This window comes from Cyrtonyx montezumae, unplaced genomic scaffold (assembly GCF_038088225.1).
Source record: "Cyrtonyx montezumae isolate F1298 unplaced genomic scaffold, pur_monq_1.0 scaffold_14, whole genome shotgun sequence".
Lineage (NCBI taxonomy): Eukaryota > Metazoa > Chordata > Aves > Galliformes > Odontophoridae > Cyrtonyx > Cyrtonyx montezumae.
Window position 1 is genome coordinate 5,307,917 of NW_027071870.1, and position 14,914 is coordinate 5,322,830.

The following is a 14,914-nucleotide window of genomic DNA, read 5'->3' on the forward strand; positions in this document are numbered from 1 at the left end:
AGCAGTTGTACTGTCTGTTGTTTTACCTTCTGGTTCTAAGGAAGATAGCATCAAAGTAGTTGTCAGAATAAAAGTAACTTCCAATCTGAAGTTTTACTGTGGACTGGTAACATGAACATTTTCAGTGCAAATAAATACTTCAGTGAATTATTGAAGACATTATTTCCCAAACAAGTAGTCTGCATTTGTACAGACATTAGAATTAAAATGGGATGCCTAACACAAACTATTTTATCCAATTACACTGCTGAAGAAAGCACTGGCATCTATATTTGAATTAGCAAAGTTATGGACATAAGTAAAACAGTCCAGATTAAAAGCTCTTAATTCTGGACATCTCTTTCAACACACAACAACTTGCAGCCAGAGCCATCAACAAATACTTATTTCAATCTATAAAACCTTAATGCACTTACTTAAAATTAGTACCTCTAAGGCCTGTAATTCTTGCTCTTTTACCTTTCTCATGTTACCTAACAGCTCTTAGAAAGACACAACAAACGTAGGATAATATTGAGCAATCTATACTTCCTTAACATGTCTAAATCACACTAACTTACCCTTCCATTAGCAAAACTCTTCAATGTAAGCTTACTGTTTGTGTATTTGCCCTGAATCCCAAGCTAGTACATGGATTATGAAAGAAGAGTGTAGCTGATAACAGTTTACTAAGTACACTAAAGGAAAAAAAAACAACACTGATTGCACATAATGGTGTCACACAATACTTACTACTTGTATGTTTCTGATCGAATGTACTCAAAAACATGAGACACTCCCAGCTGGAACTGGTCAGCTATAGGGGTCACCCAAGGATTGTTCTCTGCTTTGAAGACTTGCTTTTGACCAGTCAAATCCAAATTACCTGAAAGAGATTTAAGAAATGGCATATGAAAAAAAATATTTAATATAAAAACGTCTAAAGAAATAACTAGCTGTGAATAAAATACCCTTCATTCATTTCAGAGAGTACAAACAATCAAAGGAAATATTTCAGGTTTAATGGAGTGGAAAAGGAGGACAGAGCAGTTCCCATCATGATGGATGCAGTCACACTCTATTCATTTCAGTGAGGTTGAACTCAACCCACTATGCATAATATTTATTCGCTGAGTTAGTTTGAAGCAGAGCTTAATAGTGGATAGATTTTGGGATGTTCTGCACAGGAGTAATTTCAGTCAGCACTGGCAGAAAAAACAAATAAGAACCTGGGGCTTTCTGATGCCTCTACCTGAACTTCCCAGCTCTATTGCAACATTAGAAGTTTCACATCACCATACTATTAAACCATAGCCTTTAGGCCTGCAGGATGAGCTAGCAAGATATCCCTTTCTGCCGTGGCTTGGAATGAACAGTGAATGACACTACAGTAAGATTTAGCTTTGCTGAAGCTTAATGTTGCAAAGCATTTCTCAGTGACTACTCCAAGCACCATATGTCAACACTGATGTCCAATGAGCTTCTTGCCTTGACAATGCCCAGTAAGCTGTTTGCACCAAGATCCCATAATGAGAATTCCCTATACTGAGGAACATAAAGGTGTCAGTCTTAACTGTTTTGTTGACAGGAAGCCTTAGAGACGTTAAGGAAGTTTTTATTGTTTATATTTTTTTGTTCGTTTCAAACAGTTTACTACCAGAAACCACAACAGCAGATGCTCTGCCAAAACTTCACATGGTTACAAGAGGCAAAGTTCCAGGAAGGCCTAGCCATTGAAACGTGTCCTTTGAATTAAATTTAAAAAAAATCTCTGCTATCATTTCAGATTTTTATTTTGCACATTTTCTGACAAATGGAGTTCCAGCGCAACCATTAGAAATCCACAAGGAAGTCACAAATACAAAAAGAAAAAGAAAAAAAAAGAAAAAAAATCACAGAAAACCATGGGAAACAAAAAAAAAAAAAAAAGGTTTTGAAGAACAAGCAAGCCAAGCTGTCAGAGAAGTCTAAAAGCAACCTGATATGAGAGTTCTACAAAACAAAAGGCGCCTCTGTAAGTCGCATGAGCACACACGTAAGCTACAGGCTCCCTTTGCTTTTCCCCACTTTCTGCTCTCCTGCTGATCATTACTGTGCTGCTCTCCATACGAAGGGTTAATGTAATTAGAGTAAAGACAGACCATTATACTGTGTGAAAAGATGTCATGCATCTCATATTGCCTATCAACAAGTTACCATTACCTTGCCCAGCTCATCTGTCAGCTGTCTGAGGCCTGTTCTTTTAAAATAACGACATGCAGGAAGCATCTCACCCTGTCAGTCAGCAGCAATTGCCCTAACTGCCTCATGCTCCGGTGCACCCAGTTAGGGGCCTCGCACCCATCTCCTTTATTATGGGATGTGCAGCCCTGGTGTTGTAACAAGGATCAGGAAGCAGGATTAAGCACTGTGACAAGAGGACCTAATAAGATAGAAGGTGGGGTGTGGGAATCTGTACGGGCTCCCTGAAGACAGCCTCGCTGCTCGCTGCTCAGTTGCAAGGCACAGGCCTCCAGGGAGAGTGGCTGTGCTGCAATGAGCAGCAGCCCTCTGACCAGCACTGCTATGAACACCACGCATCACTCAGAGGCGTACTTTGCAGCAGCAAATTGGATTTTCCATTTTATTACCTGCAAAAAACCACATGCGTTTCTCTCCAGCACTACCAACACTGTAAGCACTCACAATTAGAGCTCAGTAAGTACTTCATCAAGATGAAATGATGCATCTGTGTACAGCTAACAAAAGTAGTTAAAATCGTGGAGAAAAATTTGACCCCATTATGTGTCAAATTTAATGTAGCCTACAAGAACAAGCTACATGCTCCCAAAACCTCAATAGCAAGCTTCTTAGCTGAATTCTGAAGCCCCAAGCTGTTTCAGAAATGTAGTCCAAGGAATCCTGCCGTATGTTTCCCATCTCCATGGGATGTGCGCCCACTTCCAATCCTAAATACCACATGCCCATTTAAATGTAATTAATTGAAATAAATACTATTCTACTAAAGCCAAATAAATCCTACAGCAATAAGAGATCTGCTCAAGCAAAATGAACTGTCAACCTCCACGCCAAAGCAATCACTTCCTTTCTCTCTGCCTTCTGTTTGCCCCAGAAGATAGCAGGGGCAGCTAGAAATATACCTTTCATGAGGATAAAATTAATAAAACAACGGAGAAAACAGGAGCACCTTCAACGCTGGACATAGACCCAGCTCTCCCAGCTCAGAAGGCAGCTCTGCACCTCTACCAGCTGTTTCAGGAGCTGGCAGACAGCATGAGGGGTAGCTGGCACCTCACCCACGGGGTTTGTCAAAGAATATAATGAAGCACTGTACTGTAAGAAATAACCATCTTTCTGTCTCTGGGGCAAGCTACTACCAGAGATCAGGTGCTCTTCCACAGGAGGAGTAAAGGAGGGCTGTCCAGAAGAAAGGAGGAAGCATGTAGCACCAAACATTTTGAACTCTCCTCATGGGACCCCAAAATTTCCATCTGGAAATCCCTGTATGCATTGAAGAGCAGAAAATTAGGTGTGGTAGAGAGAGTCTGTCCAACCTTAGCAACAATGGGGGAAGAATGCAGCCTACCACTCCTGCCACAAGTCAAGCAAATTGAGAACAAAGAAGCCTTGCAGTTAAATAGTGAAACAAAGGATGACAATGTGCCACTGGCCACAATACCTTGCAAGGGGTCATGTCCTGACATCTTTTCTGTCTCCCCAGCCAAACCACCTGTGAGCTGCCCCAGTGCCCATGTGAGCCTGGCAGCAGCTCCAACATGGGCATGGCTGAGCCATGCTGTACAGCTGGACACCCCACAGATGCATTCCCTCCAAAGCACTTGCCTGAAAATGTTTTTGTTGCTGTTGTTTTACAGCAGCACTATGCTAAGAAATTCCCTTACTCTATCCCTATAGTACCAGATCCATGGGCCGCAGAAAGAGATGTGGCAGATGTGACTTTATGCAGTGTCCAGGAGCAGCAGCACTTTGCCTCCAGGCTTTAAGGAACTTTATATACTGTTCTGACGCACAGATCACATCAAATCCTTCTGATATTTTTAGTAGGCAGAAGACAGGATTGCCTCTAGTACAAATCCAGCACTGAAGATTTGATCACAAAGTATTTTAGAGTTAAGAGATTGCATTGGTCATTACTGGTTTGTTTTTTCCATGCACATCACCTCATCTAAAACAATCCACTTATCATTAATAAAATTTGGCATAACAAGCAGACCATAACTGTATTTCTTTATAATGGACTCAAGCACACCCCATCCTGGGTAACGTTTCAGGGAAAAGGCAGCTACACTTCCCCTGCTCCTCTGGATAAATCTATCCTGCATGCAATCTCAAGCACGTTAGTTAATGTTTCTTGTTATTCTCCTCAGTGCTGTTGAAATAAAAATAGTTTGTGTGAACACTCAGATTTTGTTCTACTGCCTGCAAAAGCCAGAAGAGCTCATAAAAGCAGATAAAATGTTGCCTACCCCAGCCTTGTTTGCAGAAAATATATGTCAGACCCAGTGAGAATGCAGCATTCGACCCTGACTAAGGGTGTCTCCAGACTTACCAGGCTCCTGTTGTCTATTTAGACCAAGCCTGCAAGCATCCCTTATATTCAACTGCAAGTCCCTCATCCTCTTGTGATGCATTGCATATCTGATGGATAATATTTACCTAGTTGATGTGTACTTAAAGTACAGTAAGGTGTGATTAGTATACATAGGCGTTACTTCAGTACAAACAAAATGGAACAGAATGAACACAAAACTGACTTGTCCTTTCCACTCCAACGCCCCTTGGCAACACTTTAAATACTTTCAAAAATTAAAAGGTGAAATAAAGTAATTAAACAACTTTGACATTTGAAAAGTGAGCACTGGCATTCAGCATAAGAAGCATGATCCTAGCTGTAAAATGCCAGATCAACGCTTCTTTGTAGTGGTTTAAATTCATCCCTAGTGGAGCTTCATTAAAATCAATAGAATTCCAGCTGAAATAATTCGGGGCCTGTATACTGTTACGTTTCCCTTCTGGTTCCTACTGATATTCTGCCTATATCCTACATTCCGACACTACCAACCTCCAGGAGAGTCCTCAAGCAGTAACACATTCATTTCAGTTATTCCTCTTAAGATTGTAATTTAAATGTTCTTTCCCTTTACAACACAAAGGTCTTACTCTTTCAGTGTCACACATAGGACAGGAGAAATGAAATAAAATTAATTTCTTTATATAGATATAAATACCCTCAAATCCTGTTTTATTAAAGGCTAAGCAAGGGATCAGTCTACTATAATAAATTTAAACTTAGGTTGTATGTAAAAATATGTCTGTCCTAGATCATTTTAGATTTGCTTTACACTACAGGGCTTATAATTTTTATTACTTTTGTGGCATGTGCTTTCCCTCCATAGAGAGAGACACTGGTTCAAGGGTGGGGGTGGAAGAAACGTCATGACTATTATATCGTAAAAATGACACCAAAGCAATTAATTCTGAATACTGTCTTAGATTCTATGTAAAAAAAAAAAAGAAAAGAAAATATATACAGATTTCTATGCCATAGGATGAATGTTATCAAAGGCAAATGATTTTTACACAAGTCTGAAGTACAAGTAAGCTGTGGATCATTAACTCATAGCATTCCTATAAAAGGGAAGATCATCTCTGCTTCGAAGACCTCTGTCATTTTTGAAGGAGTAAGAGAAGAAAGTCGACTTAAGCAATGCTTATAAGGGAGCAGTAAGGCGACACAGAGCACAGGAAGGACTTGTACATAAGCAAAGTGTGACTCAATCTTCTTTGGCATCAGATAAAACAGTCATGGAAATAGTATGATAAACAAATCTACAGTTCTGTGACATAGTTGAAAAAATACAGTTGCTTATTAATGAGATTATGGACTAAATAAAAACAACCAGTAAATCTAAATCTAGACTGGAGTCTCCAGCAAATCAACCCTAGCAACACTTTTGTCCTCTGGCCTGTAAAGTTATACTACCAAAGAAGCTCTACACATGTGGAATCATCAACCTCGAAACAGTGCTGGTCTTGATTTTGTTTGGACAGAAGTTGTCTACGTTTCAGTTAAAAGAGAAAACAGCAGGTTCAAGTCTCAAATAACAAGTCAGATCAAATACATGCTAATAAACTAAACACATTCTCCACAGCATCTTTCAGACAGAAGCAGTCTGGAAATTTTCCTCTGGCTGCATTTCTGACCATTCAGATGGGAATGCCGAAGCCTTGCCTGTGAGTGCAAGATGGGAAGCCACAGGAGAAGTCAAGTCTGAATGAACCAACATGAATGGCAGACAATGAAGCCTAAGCCCATCCTCAGTTCAACAATTACATTCAGGGACAGAAAGCAAGAGCACAGATGTGAAAGATTTCACTTTCTCCTCACAGTACTCGCAGGCAGCAAGGTCAGTGCAGAAGGAGGGCAGGAGCTGCTCCAGGTGCAGAGCAGAAGTTCCCTGCTGCCCAAGGGTGGCCCATGGAGGAGCAGGCTGTCCCCCTGCAGTCCATGGGCATCACGTGGAGCAGATCTCCATGTGAGCCACAGAAGAGCCCATGGAGCAGCAATGCTGCAGCTGAAGGAGCAGCAGCCCTCCAAGATCCCTGCAGGAGCAGCCCCAGGTCAGAGCTGCAGTCCATGGGGAGCAGCCCATGGTAGGGCAGGAGGCCCAAGGGAGCTGTCACCTGTGGGAGCAGTGTTGGAGCAGCGCCTGAAAGGTAGCCCCTATGGTATGGAGCTGTGTTGGAGCAGTGCTTGAAGCCCGTGTGGGATCAGTTCAGGAAGGAAGGCCCCCATGTGGAGCAGGGGCTAGATTATGAAAGCAGCAAAGGCAAAGTGTTATGGACTGACTGAAGCTCCATTCCTTATTTCCTGTGCTAAAGAAGTTGGAGGAGGTAGAAGAGGGAGGATGGATGTAAGGTGTTATTTGTTTGTCTTTAGTTCTCGCTACTGTACTCTGCTAGTAACAGGGAATAATTTATATAAAACTCCCTAAGTTTAGTTTGTTTTGCCTGTAATAGTAATGGGTGAGCAATCCCCCGGTCCTTATCCTAACCCTTCACTCTTTTCCATTGCATTTTCTTTTATCCCCCTCTTCGAGAAAAGGGAGTGAGAGAAACACAGCAAAAGCAGACCAGTTATATCTTGAATCCTTTACCCTTGAAGTCAATGTGAGGTGAAATGAGGCTAAACGGTACTGCTTCAGCCACTGCTTTCAGAATGCTAAGGGAAGACGATTTTACTCTCAAGCACCTTAACCTTTCATAGGACTGAATTAGCTTTGTTTTAAGCCCTCTTCTGAGATATTTACATGAAATTCCAACAAAATAACAAAGGTCAGCCAGAATCATTATAGCAAAGCATAATGGAGAAGGTAACAGTAGGAAACTTTCACTCAAGAATGTGTCAGGACCAAAGATGAAGCCTAAGAAAACAAGAAAATGCATGAAATTAAACTTCTCCCCTAATCAACATTTCACAGGTATTAAGTACAGAAGGAATATAGTCCTAACCTGACAAATCCATAGTTCCATACCCAAGTCAGAGGAAGACTGGTTAACTCTCCTAGATGAAGCCCTGGCAATTTCTACCATCGCTCCCCACAGCAAGCCTGACATCAGCAGGATGACAAGTGCAAACAATAAGCAATGTTAACATTCACTTATGACAGCCACCAAGCAGGACCTCATTCAGCCCAGTGCATGAGGCTGTGCCCTCAGCCCACAGCCCTGCACTAACACCTCATACCTCCACACAACAAACCTCGCAGTATCAGCAGCCGAAGCCCCACCGTGTGCAGCCTGCAGGCGCAGGTACCAAGGCAACCAGGCTCATGTCACTGTGTGGGTAGCTACAGGGAAGCGGAGAAGAAACAGCATTCTGACAGAAATCCAAGAAATTATTTCCAAATGTTTTCTATATTCTTCCTAACATCACTCCAAATGACTTCTGACCAAGCTAGATTCATTTCTTTAACATTCCTAATGCAAGCGAATGAGACCCTCGGCCAGAAAACCTTTAAGAATTTGGAGGTTTCACTGTTTTATTTTTTTTGAAAGGTGAAACTGATGGAAATACCATTTACCTCATTGCTCCTTGTAACAAATGCACATCTGTGATGGGGATCTCTAGGAGCAAGCCAGCAGTCACTGCAACAAGCTCCCAGCACATCAGCTAAGAATCCAAGAGATGCACCACGTGACAGACGGGGTTTGGAACAAAGAGAATTAACGTGATGTTGAAGCAGTTAAACATCAGAGATGCTTCAACAGAACATGAAGCATTACAGGCTTAGAGGATCAGCGTCCCAATTTATTTTGAAATATGTTGCATATTTTACCAATTTCAGAATCCCAGGGGATTCTCAATTACACAAGAATTCAACAAAGCATTCTCTCATTGAAGAGTCCTTTATCAGGCCAAAATCTGGCTAATTCAAAAAGAATTCACCATACCTTCAAAACTTCCATTCGAACATAGATTGCACAGAATTCAGCAGACTGAAACCAATTTTAGGTGCTATGAAATGCATAAAAAGAGCATTTAACAACAAAAAACAGAGCTCTGATTGGCTCTAGCTACAGTACTCTTACTACAATTTCTGCAGAAAAGATACATCATTTTATGCTGATGATACTTGGAATTACAATACAATCAACATGAGAAAAGACTACATACACTGCAGACATCTGAGAAGTTGTAGTAGGACTTGCCTATTTTTAAAACTAATATGAGATGAAATTTGAATTTTGGAAGTTGGGCAAGAATTACAGCACTGTAAGGAAATGAATACCTGTGGTGTGAGCCTAACAGATGGGCTACAGAAAACATCTTTCCGGATATAATGGAGCTTTGCAGAGTTCTCATTTCTTCCCATATGCCTTAATACTCATAAAATGAGACATGGAGCCAGTCGAGTTTCTAAGTACATGAAAATCTATTTTTGTTTATTTTTAACCTTAAACTAAGCCTGAAATGAGAAATACAACAATAGCATTCACAAATTCTGTGGAACACTTTCCTTATATAAATAATTTAACTACAACCTGTCTTGTTAAGTACATTTTTTCTGCTATTCCTTAACTAGTAATAACTGTCCTATTGACCGCCCCGGAAAACAAGTTCTTTTGTTTATCCACTGCTAAGTTTAATAAACCTTCTTATTTTCTTACACCACCTTAGCCTTAGTCCCCAAAGTAGAAGTAGGTCTGTTTGTTTCTTTTTTAATTGGCAAGGTATCAATTTGGTGTTCCAGTGCTCAGAGCCAGCCAGCGCTGACACACTCAGCTTCCAACAAATGTCACAGTTTGCCATGTGCAGGTGTGAATGGCGCTGTGCTGCAGCACAGGTAGAGCACAGCAATAACTTACACTGGAAAAGTTTGGTGCTTATCTGAAGAATATTTAGAAAATAAATATCTTTTGTGAAATAATGATTCTTATGATTGCACATGCCTGTTATAATTACCTAAGTAAACTGCTATTTCAATTACTATTAACTTGAGTAAATAATTGCAGCAACTACTTTGTGTAGTTCACAAATTCCAGTCATTTCAAAAAAGCATAAGGGTTCCTAGAACTTTCTATTTAAAGCCAATCCTTTATTCAAAGAAGATAATTCAGCTCTTCAAAATTAAAGAAATAATGAAAGAATTACTTAACCATTCCAAAACATAGATTTAATTTATAGAAATGTTTTACCCTCCACAGAAGGAAACATGACTACTGACCCCAGCAAGTTTGTTTGGCTGTTTTAAAAAGGATGAATTTTCTACTTCTCCAGCATTCCTTTCACTTAAGTGTTCTTATCACTGCAACCCATCGCCTGAGGAAGTTATTTCATCAACTAGAATTATACTGAAGACTATACTTAAAAGCCAACATTCGATTGATAGTAAAACATGTATCCTTAGAAAACACTGTACTCCCCCATGTCAAAATAAGAGAACTCTATGCATGTATGCACACGTGTTGGTGGCACGCTGATGAACACAGCCAACATTGGAATATGTGTTTCAAAAATCACACCATTTGTTTTCACAACAGAAACACAAACTTAAGCATAAGAAAGTTGTGTGCGCGGGGCAGCTATTTACATTTGGCTACAACTCTGTGAAGAATTGTGCATCACATACTCAATCTTACACCACTGACTCTGCTAAGAAACTCTTCCATGAGGCACATAGAGACCCACCCAGATGACCATACAATGAACTTAAAACGCTCTCATTGATCTTACTCATTGCATCTGCCACTGTATGTGGTTCTTCTTTCTACTGAGCTTTCCTTCCAAACACCATTCCAATTGTTAAATGGTCAGAATACACAAAGTGACAGATTTAGTGCTTCCTTGGCAATTTATATAACTGACTGCAACTCTGTTGTTGCAGTGAATCATGATTTATTTGTCTCACAATGCAGCACATAACCTTTTAAATGCTAGGGAAAAAAATGCCAGCGCCTCTTTAAAGTTTATATATGACTGCCCACCACCATTCCTCATGAACGGGGTTTTGAGAGACAAATGATAAAAACAAGCTGTGAATTCCACCCACCTACTCCCGGCCATTTCCTGCATTCATCATCCACACATACTGTATTTACAGACAAGCATCCTTACCATGAGCACCAATACACCATTCAGTCTCCTCACTTCCTCTCGGACAAGAATCCTCTTCCTCAGGTTAATGGCAGGAGCTCTGCTACGTGCAGACCAGGTCAGTGTGGATGGGCCCCAGCCCGGACTGACTCATGCCTCACTTGGTCACCTCTGGTGGAATTAACACAGACTGCAGCGGTTTATTTACTGCTATCTCAGTTTCAAAATGTTGGCCCCCCTGCCCATGTATGACCTGTCTCACCATCCACATCTTCCTCTGCACTTCCTTCCATTACCCTTTAAATTCAGTTCACTGTATTCCCTCCCCTTCTTATTCAGATAGGTCAGTTTATTTGGCTGTTTATATTGTGTCCATCTCCCTCGTAAATGAACAGCTAATGACTCACTGTTGTCCACCACTGCCCGAGCTAATAACACTCATAAGGCAGTCACCAGCCTTCAGCACCTTTAATTAAGAAAGTGATAATGAGAGAGGAAAGATTGTTTACTTTAGATGGACCAGCAGTGCCTCCAATTAATGAAACAGGACCTGCTCATTGAAAAGCTATTTATCCGACATATACTACACAAAGTATTTGGATAATCCTTACATTATAATTCAATTTAAAAAATTTAGGAGGCAGAACTCAGGAAGTAGCTCTTTTTTTTTCTGTAAATGGCACCTACAGAACTAGTAGTCCATTCATTAGGATGTAACATCACCGTTCATCAGTAGATTTTAGAACTGTCTGCAAAGGAACGCTTCTCTAAATTGTCCTTATTTGCAAAGGGACAAATGGGGCTGCAGACCTGAGGTGACTTCCAGCCATTCAGCGGATCCAGGCCTGTCTGCAGCCTGCTTCTACCTTAGCTCAAAAAAGACCTCCAAAGCCCACCGTGATGTCCTAATTACTGAACTCCATTCCTTAAACGTTTCCTTAAATGTCTAACAAACATGCAGAACATTTCTTCTAGACTCCAGTGCAATATTCTTTGGAAATATATTACAAAATTTGAGTTATTTTAGATAGTTGATACAGTTCTAGTAATAGGTGTAGTTAAAACTGCAATACAAATTAAGCCTACCGATCATGAATGCGAGTCCTGGGTAAGACCATAAGATGAAACACTGGGAAATTAATGCATAGCAGAGAAGTACAGCCTATAGAAGAACAGCTGAATAATAAAGAACTGAGATGGCAAGCTGTGTTACTGCACCTTGCCTAGATCAGGTAAGTCAAAATTACAAGCCCTTTTGCTACCAAATTGCAAGTGCAATGCAAACAAATGTTAACTAAAAAGGAAAAAAGTTTCCCTTTTTATCTATCTGAAATTGAGCAGATCAGTGCAAAACAAATGTCAGAAATTTTGTTTGAAGTGTTTCCGTTTAGTTTGGACAATGACAGAAAACCATTTAAAATGAATCTGCTGTTATGCTTGTAAGGCAGCAGCATGCTTAGAACATTCAATTAGCCATAGAAGGTGGCTAGACTCAGTTCACATTTAATTTCCACTTTCTGGGAGAAAAGCAAGACTGTAACTCAGGAATCTACAGAAATGTGTATTTACAGATACTGCACACCTCCAAAACATTACTGCAATTGAAAGAGACATTATAAATGTGACAAACCAAAAGCTAAAGGAACTATACCTCAGTGTCATGAAGAAAACATCTGAATCTAAAGAAACAAGCAGACAAAAAAACAAAAAACAAAAAACAAGGATAGATCACATCTGCTACATTGCTAAAGACAAAAAAATATGGTAGGTAGATTATCAGAATCAAAATGAACATCTTCCTTGCCCCAACTCAGGAAAAAAAAACCAGACATTTTGCCTTTGCTACATGAAACAAGAAGCATGTATAGCAGGCTGCCACATTTATACATACAGATGCCATATGTTCTCTAACGGACTGAAGCAAGGTCTTGTGATAACAAATTATACTGACTGAACTTAGCATGGTGAAGTATATATTTTTTTTTTAGTTTTAGAAACATTATTTGGAATGTATTAATGGAAATAAGGAAACACTCCTATATAACAGCCCCAAGAAACAAGGAATAATTCAGCAACAGATAGTTAACAATACCACTTTATGAACAGAAGTATATGATTGTCACAAAGGATTTTAAATCAGATTCTGGCTTGGAGCAAACGGACCCAACACCTATGGAAGTGAATGCCACTCACATAGAAGGGAACACTGCAATGCAAATTCATCAAAATCAATACTTACGTTTCAAAGAAAAACTCTGCCTTCTAGATTGGAAGGAGTTACTATATATGAAATAATCCTAACTACAAATAGCCAATAACACAAATTCAAAGTATATCATCATCCAGCTCCATGGCTTTAAAAGCTCTTAACCCACTACTACAGACCACTGAGAGAAATCTGAAAAATTCCTCTGATTTAGCTAAGATATTACTCAAGTTGATCAAACTTCCCATTTTATAAGAACTGTCACAAATAACTCACTTATACTGTTTAACATAATTTTTGCTGATCCAAATAGCATTTTCAAAATCCAGACAAAGATAACAACAGTTTCATAGATTGGGTATTTACAATATATTATAAAAAGAAGGAGTAGCAGTCAGGTCTACTACACAAGGAACACTAAACAAGCAAAAATCTAATAAAATGAAACAAGCAATGTCTTCTGGCTCTTCCTGAATCTCCAGTATGTGTGAAAGAGGGAGTGAGTGTTTCTTGTGGGAAATCAAGTGTTTAGCAGCAATTATAACTTAAGCACAATAATTTCTTAAGAGTTTAACAACAGGTTTCATTTCAGAGGAAACACAGTGCATTGTTATTATTCAAATAAATAAATGGTCATCCACAATCTTACCTAGTTCTGGGGGCAGCACAGTAAGACGATTTCCCTGGATATGAAGTTCCTTAAGCTGAGTGAGCTCCCCAATTTCTTTAGGCAGTGATATCAGGTCATTGTCTCTGAGACTCAGCTAAGAGTGAACATAAAGTAGTCAGAACAATTTCTGTTTAGCCTAAAGCAGCCTAAAACTGAACTACACTCTATCTTGCCTCCCCCTGCTTCTGAACACTCAATTCTTTCAATTTATTTACAAGTGTCTGCTGATGAACAAGAAACGGTTCCAGGTTTAGTGGTCTATTCCTGCAAACGTACACTACTGCTTCTCAAATTGACTAGATTCTATTCCTACAAGCATTGCAAAAGTGAATTGATTTTCCAAGAATTTAGATAAATTACTTACTATCTGCAACTTTGTGAGCTTCCCAATATCTGGCGGCAGGATTTCAAAATCGTTGTCACTTAGATAGAGTGCACGCAGGGTGGCTGCAAATTAAATAGCAGTATATAAACAGGGTGGCATAAACCCAACCATTTGAGGTCTAATCAATAAAAGGGAGTCAGGTTTGATTAATAACCCTGACTTGGTGAAAAGCCTTTGACATACCCAGGGCTCACAATAATAACAAGCAGGTCAAACTGAGATTTACTGGCTTATTACATTGTTGGTGAGTTCAGGAAAACATCTATATTTAAAAGGACTGACACAATTAACAATTTCTACAATAGTAGACTGTGGCAGGTTCTGGCATATAATCTCAATGCTCTGCTGTCAGAACGGAGTCATTACTCTTTATTATCCCCTGATTCTTATTTATCACACCAATCTGCATCCTAAACAAACATTAAAAAATCAACTGCATTTTTTGACAAATACACATACTAAAGTCTATAGAAAGCACAGCATAAGGCTGGGGAAGTGTTCTTAAAAGAGAGTAATATGGCAGGTTCAAATCACATAATTTGTAATTTACAAGGTGCCCATGAAATTCAGAAGCAAGAAACCGAGATGACCTAGCACAACACTGTCACGTGCCATTACCAAATAAGCACATATGACAGGTTTTTGAAGAAAAGAAAATGGAAACTCATGAAGAGAGAAGAGATTCTGATTCTCTCATGCATTCTACTCCTCCTCCTTTCATTTCACTATATGCCACCATTTTTAATAAAGATTACTTAAAGATTTCCCTCTCTCAGGTTACTCCACAAAATCTGTCTCAGACTGCAGCATCGCTTCCTCTCCCCTCGTCTATCACTCTCACTGGTTAATGCACTGACCCTGAAGCCACTTCAGCATAGTACCCAGAAAAGACTGGGAAGGTAGCAGCAGAATCACTGAAAGCCAGGAAATGACAGAATTCAGTTGCTTAGGCAACCATAATGCAACTCTTTGCACATATGCATTATAATATCTTTAACTACATGAGCCTATTTTCTAACATGAGTAAAGACCAGCTTAGTTCTGCGATTCGTCTGC

At 39.7% G+C, this 14,914-nt stretch overlaps 1 protein-coding gene across 1 annotated transcript in view; it reads right to left on the minus strand.

Annotated features, from left to right (window-relative positions):
- Positions 1–14,914, minus strand: part of RSU1 (Ras suppressor protein 1) — a 94,286-nt gene that overhangs the window by 54,074 nt on the left and 25,298 nt on the right. Inside the window, exons 6-8 of the mRNA XM_065731318.1 lie at positions 13,838–13,920; positions 13,453–13,567; positions 733–865 (exon numbers count right to left, since the gene is read on the minus strand). Of these exons, the coding sequence (XP_065587390.1) occupies positions 733–865; positions 13,453–13,567; positions 13,838–13,920 (331 nt within the window). The remainder of the gene's footprint in view (positions 1–732; positions 866–13,452; positions 13,568–13,837; positions 13,921–14,914) is intronic.